Below are 8,270 nucleotides of genomic sequence, written 5' to 3'. Positions count from 1 at the left end.
GCACTATATAGGGGAGTTCGGCTTGCTAATACTGGGAAATAGAGCCAAGTGCCTCCAGGCCAGGGCTTAGGGTGGAGTGGTGTGGCCTGTGGGCCTTTATAAGCAACTGACTGGAATTACCTTGAACAATTTCTGATCTTCTATTGGAGCTCTGGTAGCATAGTGGTTACGAATCGGGCTGCGAACCATAAGGTCAGCAGTTCGAAACTACCAGCCGCTCCGCGGGAGAAAGATGAGACTTTCTACTCCCGTAAGGATTTACACCCTCGGAAACCCTGTACAGGGTCGCTATGGGTCAGAACTGACTCGAAGGCACTTAACAACAACAACAACAACAATTGTAACCTGCTAACTTTCCTAGGAAACCCCGTGTCTCTGAATAGGGGGCCTGAGTCCTGTGTGCCCATTGCAATGAATGATCGAACCCAGTTGAGTAAAAGGGTTCTAGAAGGAATGATTGGTTATTCATATTCTACACCCTCTATGTCATGAAATGGAGTCCTGGTGTGGCACTGTAGGATAAGTACCAGGCGGGCGTTTCAAACTCACTATCTTCAGAAACCCTATACAGGGTTGCTATGAGTTGGAACCAATTCCATGGCACTTAACAACAATGTCAAGAAATAACACTGACTCCCTGTACTGATAATTTGCTTCACATAAAAGAATATTTAAGAAGATATGAATCACTTAACGGAAAAGTGTTCAGTAAAATAGGATATGTTGTTTGTGTTGTTTTTAAAATGTCATTGAGTTGGTGCCAAATAGGTAGAAGCAAAAATGACAATTTTCTTAAGTACCTGCCTATGGGTAGGTTCAGAGCTCAGGGAATGCTGGGGTGGTGCTAGTTGGCTGTTTCTGTCCCACCCTTGAGAACATTTCCCATAATGCTCCTTATATTTTGCCACTGAAGAAACTGAGACACAGAGAGATAGCCTGACCTGCTTAAGGTGTTCAGTTTAGTAGGAGGTAACAATTGGGTCCAGGACCCAGGTCCCTGACAATCAGTCCAGCCATACACCTGCCTTGCTGATCACAGATTCCTTATTTCCAACACACAAAGACAGAGTCCGAATAAAGCCAACACCATTTATTATCATTCAACTATTTCATAGAAAAAAATGGGTAGCACACAGGCCAGGGTTCTTCACAAAAAAAGCTCCAGCTTTGTACAGGTCACTCTAATCACACCTGGGTGGGCCTCTCCTACATCAGGAACAACAGCTGCACTTGTCCAATGCCCCTTTGCAGATGCAGCCCTGGGCACATTTGGCACAGCCCATGGGGCAGCAGGAACAGCAGCCTGGGGGAGAGTGAGAGGTGGGATCAGATACAGCCAGGCATCTCCCTTCAGAACCACACGCCTGGCACCAGCTCTACCCCTGAAAGCCGGGCCCTGAGTATGAGAGGCCTCTACTGTTCCCATACACATGCCCACAAGTCCATGTGCATAAACGACTTCAAAACTCAAGAGAGCTAAGAAAGCTAAATTAGTAAGCAGGAGAATAGGTTCTTGTTCTGGTCCTGGCTGGCTGGAGAACTCTCTGACGCTCGATTCCATCCTTCTGGAATAAAAGGTTGAAATTCAACCACATGTAAGGCTCTGGTTTGGAATCAGGTGCTGGGAGGATGGGAGAGACAGAGGCTGGGCCCTTGACCTGCTCCTGCCTGCTGAGCTCTGGGTCCTTCCTCTGCTCAGCTGGACCCCAGATTTCAGGGAAGACCCCACACTCACTCTTTTTGCAGGAGGTGCATTTGCACTCTTTGCATTTGCAGGAACCAGAGCAGACACAGGAGTCACCTGCATGAAGAGAGAAAGAGCCACAGTGAGCAGTGAAGGTGGTGCAGGGGGCCTAGCAGTCAGTCAACAAACACTCCCTGTTCCTTGTTCTGTGTTGGATCAACCCTGGGAGCTCCTGTCATATGCAGAAGAGTGAAGACTAGCTCCATTTCTGTCCACAAAGATAGGAGGAGAGAGTGCTACCCTGTTTTTACTGCAGAGGAAAGGTCCCAAGCCCCAAACCCAACCCATAAATCCTGTGGCTTGGGGGCCTCATGTCAAGCCCTAAAAAGGCAATTAAATTTCTTGGTCTTTCCTCCACTCCAGGTATCTCAAAAGCCTGGACAGAGCATGGGGCCAACATGAAGCTTCAGTAATGTGGTCACTGAAAGAGCAGAACGCTGGAATGATTCAAATGTTCTAGTTCAGTAGAGGTGAAAGCCCTCAGTGAGAGAGAAAGCCCTAGACTTGGGAACTAAAGTGCTGCCCCCTCCACATCCCTGGACACTGAATCTGGCACGTGACAAAAGGGCAGAATCCTGAGTCCAGAAGTCAGGCACCCCTTACCAGTGGCGCAGGAGCAGTTGGGGTCCATTTCCGAGCAAGGTGACCGAGATGCAAAGGCAGGGGGCGTCAAGAGAACACCAGGCTTGTAGAAGGTGTACTGGAGCTCCGGAGCTAGCCCGCTCCTTTATGGATGGAGGAACCAGTACCGGCGCAAAGACACCGCCCCGCCTGCACCCGGTTCGCTGAATCAACACCGCGGTCCGCTGCCCTAGAGAGCTGAGCGCAACTAGTGGGCCTGGCGCATAGCCTTGTGCTCACAGCTCCATGCGCTCCTCTGGCGGCTCCTTTGCGCCCGCTCTCTGGAGTGGCTGTATGCTGTGTGAAACTCGGTTTCTCACTCTTCCTAGTTTTCCAGTGGCTGTGCGCTATTGCCCGCGTCAGGGTGTTTCGGGAACTCAGACCTTGCGGTTCTTGCTGGGCAGTTCTGCTGGGCGATCCTCAGGTTTGCCCTTTCCTGGAACCCGTATACAGCTGATACCTTACTCTCCTGTACTCTGTTCACACGGGAGTGGGGGATCGGCGTGGGCTGTGTACAGAGGACTGACTGATCCTTGATCCTCGCCCGACCCCACCCTCTGTACACTCCCTGTTTTCTTCTTCTACACTTTGTTCGTTTTTCTTGAGTCCACAGCAACTCCCCACTAAGCTTCCCTTCAACCAGGCTATCCAAAAAACCCAAACCCACTGTTGAACTCAGATTCAAGGGACCCTGAGGCCTAAGTGGGATCTTCATTCCTGGGGCCTGCTTTCCTTAAGGAGTTCTTGGCTTACTGCATGCCTAGCAGTCCAAGATGGGGCTTCCTGATGTGTGAGATACCTCTGGGAGAGGGATTATTAAAAGTGATATGTAGTCTGTATATTATCTTAGTTGATTCCATCTCATAACGACCTTATGTCCTAATGTCCTATGGTTTTAGAGACTGTAAGTATTTAGGAGACCAGAGGAGACCAGACATTTTTGTTGTTAAGTGTTGTTGAGTTGGTTCTGAGTCTTAGCCACCTTGCATAGGGTTTCCGATGAGCGGCTTGTGGGTTTGAACCACCCACCTTCTGGTTAACAATCCAGTGCTTATCCTACACTGTCAAATAATATTTCCCTTCAGTGTTCTTGTGAGGGGTCCAAGAATGAACGTGGCTAAAACATCCTGTTGTTGTTAACTGCTGAGTCAGTTCTGACTCATAGCAACCCTATATAGGGTTTGTAAGGAGCAGCTGGTGGGTGTGAACTGTCCACTTTGTGGTTGACAGTCCAGTGCTAATCCACTATGGAATTATCAGAAAATTTGAAAGGAAAACGACTTCTGTTATGCTATTTTTTGACAAGACTGCCTATCACCTGAAATAATCACTCTCCAGAGGCATCCCCACACTTTGGGAAACACCTTCCCATACTGGGTTGGTAGTGAGTCTTTGAATGGTTATAAGCAAAGGAGGGCCATTACAGTTCTCTGGCACCATGAATGTAATAAAGGAGGGCAGGCTGAGCAGCATGTACCATATACTGGGCAAACAGGGTAAAGGCCCGAGGTAAGGACAGAACGCTGCATAAAGTGCACTGCTCTGCACACAACACACTCTCCTGCAGGATCCCAGTAAACTGCACAGGAGTTCCAGGAAAAGGCAAACTGAGGATCACCCTCAGGGATGTGAGGAGAGTGAGGACCCCAAGGCTGAGTTCCTGAAACGCCAGAAAGAGGGTAATAGAGGACAGCCACTGCAAAACTGGGAAGTGTTGTATAGGACACAGATACACGGAGTTCCACACTGCACACGTCCCCTCCCGCGCTAGGCACAGAGGTGACGCTTTCCCAGCCTGGAACAAGTAGCCTGCAGACCAGGCGGTGCTCTCAGTTGATTACAGTAGTGCTGACTCACCGCGGAGCACAGGAGCTCTTGAGGGGCGGGGCCTTTGCGCCCGTGCCTGCTCTTCTCACTATAAAGGTGCTGGCTGGCTTATCATCTCAGGTAAACTCCGCACTGGCCTAGCATCTTTTTCGCCACCTGACTTCCGAATTCGCTCACCTTGCTCGAAATGGACCCCAACTGCTCTTGCACCACTGGTAAGATAAGCCTGGTTTTTATACTCAGGATTCTGACTTTTGTTTCAGGTGAGACACACAGTACCCCAGAGGTGAGAGAGGGTGCACTTTGAGTTCTGATCTGAAAGCACTCTAGGTCTTCCTTTCTGGCCAAGTGTCTTCACCACCCTCCAACTAGAAGGTTTCAGTCATTCTAGGATCCCTCCTTTTCAGTAGCCATAGATTCAAAGTGTCCTGATAGTCACACCCAGGTGACTAGGGGACTGCTAACTGAGACCTATTGCTTTATCCAGGCTTCTGAGCTGCATGGGTTGTGTGGGAGAAGGATAGTCCCTCTTAGGGGCTCAGGACATCAGGTCTTAGTCAACCAGCACAGAGGTTCCCTGGACTGGGTAAGGAGCCTGGGTACTTCCCTGTGAAGTTAAAAGAAGACTGGACATTTCACTCCCATCATGAACAGAGAGAAGGGCTACACTTCAGCCAGTCTCCTTAGTGACAGGAGCTCCCAGGGCTGATCCTGCAGAGAACAAGGAACAGGGAGTGTTTGTTGATTGACTGCTGGATCCCCTGCACCCCCTTCACTGCTCACTGTGGCTCTTTCTCTCTTCATGCAGGTGACTCCTGTGTCTGCTCTGGCTCCTCCTGCAAGTGCAAAGAGTGCAAATGCACCTCCTGCAAAAAGAGTGAGTGTGGGGTCTTCCTGAAATTGGGGGCCCAGCTGAGCAGGGGAAGAACCCACAGCTTTGCTATGGAAGGGCCTTCAATGTGGTTGATTCTCAGCGTTTTATTCTGCAAGGAGGAAACTGAGATTCCCAGAGGTCTCCAGCCAGGCAGGGCCAGAACTAGACCTGATTCTCTTGCATTTTAGCTCTCTTGAGTTCTGAAGTCCTTTGGGCACATGAACTTGTGTCCACGTGGTTTCTCTGACCTGGTGAGGCAGTCCTTTCCTACACAGGCAGCCCAGGACTTCACTGGCTCTGCAGGACACTGCTGTATCATGGGTGGTCCCCTCCCAGATCAGAGGACCTTCCTCACTTGTCTGTAGGGCTCTGGAGGCTGATGTTCCTTTCCTGTCAGAGGCCCTGTACTCTGCTCACTGTGCTGGCCTCCCCATGCTCTCTGCCCAGAACTCAGATGGCATAGGGAAGTCTGTACCTAGGGGCACCTGACCTCAAAAGTCCTACCAGGCATCTAGGGAGAGTGTAGGCCCTCTCAGGGCCTGGCTGCCTGAGGGAGAGCTCGTGCCAGGTGTGCTGTTTTGGAGGAAAATGTCTGGCTGTGTCTGATCTCATCTCTTACTTCCCTCTCTCCCCCAGGCTGCTGCTCCTGCTGCCCCGTGGGCTGTGCCAAGTGTGCCCAGGGCTGCATCTGCAAAGGGGCATCGGACAAGTGCAGCTGCTGTGCCTGATGTGAGAGAGCTTCACCTAGTGTGAATAGAGCCACCTGAACAGAGCTGGAGTTTTTGTGTTTTTTTTTCGTGAAGAACCCTGGCCTTTGTGCTACCTCTTTTTTTCCTATGAAATATCTAAGTGATAATAAATGGTGTTGGATTTATTCGGACTCTGTTTTCCTTTAGGTGGGTCAGAAGTAAGGGATGCTGTTTATCAGCAAGACTGGTGTGGGATTGAACTGGCTGTCAAAGATCTGGGTTTCTGGACCCTAATGTTAGTCACTACAAAACTGAATGCTTAAGGCAGGCCAGGCTACCTCTCTGGGCCTGTGTTTCTTCAGCTGCCAAATGTAAGGAGCATTTGATAGATGTTCTCAGGGATGGAACAGAAACAGCCTACCAGCAGTGCTCCAACATACCCAAAGCTGTGAAACTGCCCATAGGCAGGTACAGGACAGTGTCAATTTGGGGTACCATCAGAACCATTGATATTGTCATTTATTTAAATCATTAACATTTTCTTAAATATAGTTTTATGAGAAGCCAACTCTTTATCAGTATAGGAAGTCAGTTTTGTTTGCAGACACAGAAGGTAACTATAAAAATGCACTTCTTGGTCACTTCAATTTCTAACGTATTTTAGCTTGGGACAGCTCTTGTTTAAAATGTTTCAAGAAAAAAAACCAAAACACTTTTAAGCAGTAATAAATGTTTTGAAGACTTCCCTTAGGAACCTGACCAGTAGACATCACTCCCTAGCTGTGTGTCTTGGGCAAGCTACTTGAACTTCTTGTGTCATTGGTTTTTCTTACTGGGTGTCTCTTTTGTTCATTAAATTGAGCTCCTAAGTCATTTCTTTAAAGATTGTAGGTTCAAAGAGTGACAGATGAAGACAGGGCCTGGCACTTGCTGAATGTCATGTACTTGTCAGGCAGAGTCCTTGGGTGGTGGGAACGGTTAACCTGCTCATTGGAAAGGGTGGAAGTTGGAGTGTGCATAGACACACTTGGAGGACAGGCCTGATGATCTGCCTCAGGATAACCAGCTGGTACTGCTGGGCTCATTGGGAATCTGATTCTGGCAGAGGACAGGCAGCAAGTGGGGGCCAGTCTCAGGCTGCCCGCTACACCCATGCCATCACCCTGACGAACACGGAAGCTGAGAGACAATGACAGATGCTGAAATAAGACAGCCTTTACTCAAGAGCTTCATGGGATTTAATAGGATTCCCTCTCTAGCAAGGTCCTAACCCTCAGCCAAACTACTGTCTCATTTCATCCCCACATCTTCCACAAATGAGAAGATAGAAGTTCAGCGAGGATAGGCAACTTGCCCAGGTCACACAGCTGTAAGTGGGCAGATGAGCAGTGGGCCTGGGCTGCCTGAGACAACACCCATGCATTTGGCACATGCTAGTGGCTACAACCCCATTTTCACACAGAGCACCTGAGGCAAGGATGGTCCTGGCTCATGGCCCCTGTCATGGTGTCAGTCATATTTCCCACTTTATGCTTCTGAGATGTCTTTTAGGATTAGTGGGATAGCAATTCCGACCCATTTCCTTGTTGTGGCTCCGTTTACCTTATTGGCATGTTCTCACGCATGCAAGGGTGCCATACACCTTATTTATAAGCTATCCTATCATGTCAGGCCACAAATCATTGATTTGCACAATCCCACAGTCCTGGTGTGTTGCTGTAGGATGAATGCTGGAGTGCTAACTGCAAGATCAGCAGTTCAAATCAACCAGCTGCTCCTCACAAACCCTACACAGGGTCACTTTCAGAACCAACCTTACTGCATTTAACAACTCCATCATTTGTTGGATGTTATAAGAACATGGCAAAAAGGCCATATAAAACGATCCAGTGAATCGCAACAAGAGATCTGTCTATATGTCTGTCTATATGCCATCAACATTTGATATGAGAGTGGACGCTGTATTTGCCTTATATCATCTGGCACATGGCTCTTTCAATTTGACAGCAGAAGAAATTCATGCCTTGAGAAGACACATGACCTGCCTGAGGCATTTGATTTACTAGGAGTTAACCTTTAATCTCAGAACCCAATTCTCTAATGTCCATCCCAGGCCACAACAGTGCCCCTGACCAAGGGGCCTCTTATTTTCAATCCACACAAAAGAAAACAGAATCAGAATAAAGTCAACACCATTTATTATCATTCATAAACTTTATTTTAAAAAGGATTTAACACGTAGGTCAGGGTTGTATGAGAAAAAAACTCCAGCTTTGTACAGTTAGCTCCATTTACATCTGGGCAGGGCTCTCCCACATCAGGTGCAACAGCTGCACTTGTCCGATGCCCCTTTGCAGATACAGCCCTGGGCACACTTGGCACAACCCGTAGGGCAGCAGGAACAGCAGCCTGGGGGAGAAGAGGGAAGATAGACAAGATCAATAGCCAACAAATGCCTTGGCACAAATTCTGCCCCAAACCCAAGGGACCAAGTATTGGAAGGATTCCTCTATCC

The 8,270-nt window shown here is 48.6% G+C and overlaps 2 protein-coding genes across 2 annotated transcripts; one reads left to right on the top strand and one right to left on the bottom strand.

Annotated features, from left to right (window-relative positions):
• Nucleotides 1-1,211: 1,211 nt before the first annotated feature.
• LOC102816479 (metallothionein-2-like) lies at nucleotides 1,212-2,375 on the bottom strand. The gene is made up of 3 exons (XM_006863542.1): nucleotides 2,348-2,375; nucleotides 1,736-1,801; nucleotides 1,212-1,303 (listed from the first exon to the last, which is right to left on the bottom strand). Exons 1-3 carry the CDS (start codon nucleotides 2,373-2,375, stop codon nucleotides 1,212-1,214), a joined length of 186 nt encoding a protein of 61 aa, XP_006863604.1.
• Nucleotides 2,376-4,379: 2,004 nt separating this feature from the next.
• LOC102816102 (metallothionein-I, hippocampal-like) lies at nucleotides 4,380-5,794 on the top strand. The gene is made up of 3 exons (XM_006863541.1): nucleotides 4,380-4,407; nucleotides 5,001-5,069; nucleotides 5,703-5,794. Exons 1-3 carry the CDS (start codon nucleotides 4,380-4,382, stop codon nucleotides 5,792-5,794), a joined length of 189 nt encoding a protein of 62 aa, XP_006863603.1.
• Nucleotides 5,795-8,270: the final 2,476 nt, after the last annotated feature.

This window comes from Chrysochloris asiatica, unplaced genomic scaffold (genome assembly GCF_000296735.1).
Source record: "Chrysochloris asiatica unplaced genomic scaffold, ChrAsi1.0 scaffold00055, whole genome shotgun sequence".
In the NCBI taxonomy this organism is placed as follows: Eukaryota; Metazoa; Chordata; class Mammalia; order Afrosoricida; family Chrysochloridae; genus Chrysochloris; species Chrysochloris asiatica.
Note: the sequence above shows the minus strand (reverse complement) of the source record. Positions and strands in the feature narration are given on the sequence as shown.

Excerpts from the sequence above, each read along its gene's own strand:
- LOC102816479 (XM_006863542.1), bottom strand. The coding sequence starts at position 2,375 with ATGGACCCCAACTGCTCCTGCGCCACTG. Across the intron at positions 1,802-2,347 it reads CAACTGCTCCTGCGCCACTG|GTGACTCCTGTGTCTGCTCT; the intron begins GTAAGGGGTGCC and ends CTCTTCATGCAG. Across the intron at positions 1,304-1,735 it reads ATGCACCTCCTGCAAAAAGA|GCTGCTGTTCCTGCTGCCCC; the intron begins GTGAGTGTGGGG and ends ACTCTCCCCCAG.
- LOC102816102 (XM_006863541.1), top strand. The coding sequence starts at position 4,380 with ATGGACCCCAACTGCTCTTGCACCACTG. Across the intron at positions 4,408-5,000 it reads CAACTGCTCTTGCACCACTG|GTGACTCCTGTGTCTGCTCT; the intron begins GTAAGATAAGCC and ends CTCTTCATGCAG. Across the intron at positions 5,070-5,702 it reads ATGCACCTCCTGCAAAAAGA|GCTGCTGCTCCTGCTGCCCC; the intron begins GTGAGTGTGGGG and ends TCTCTCCCCCAG.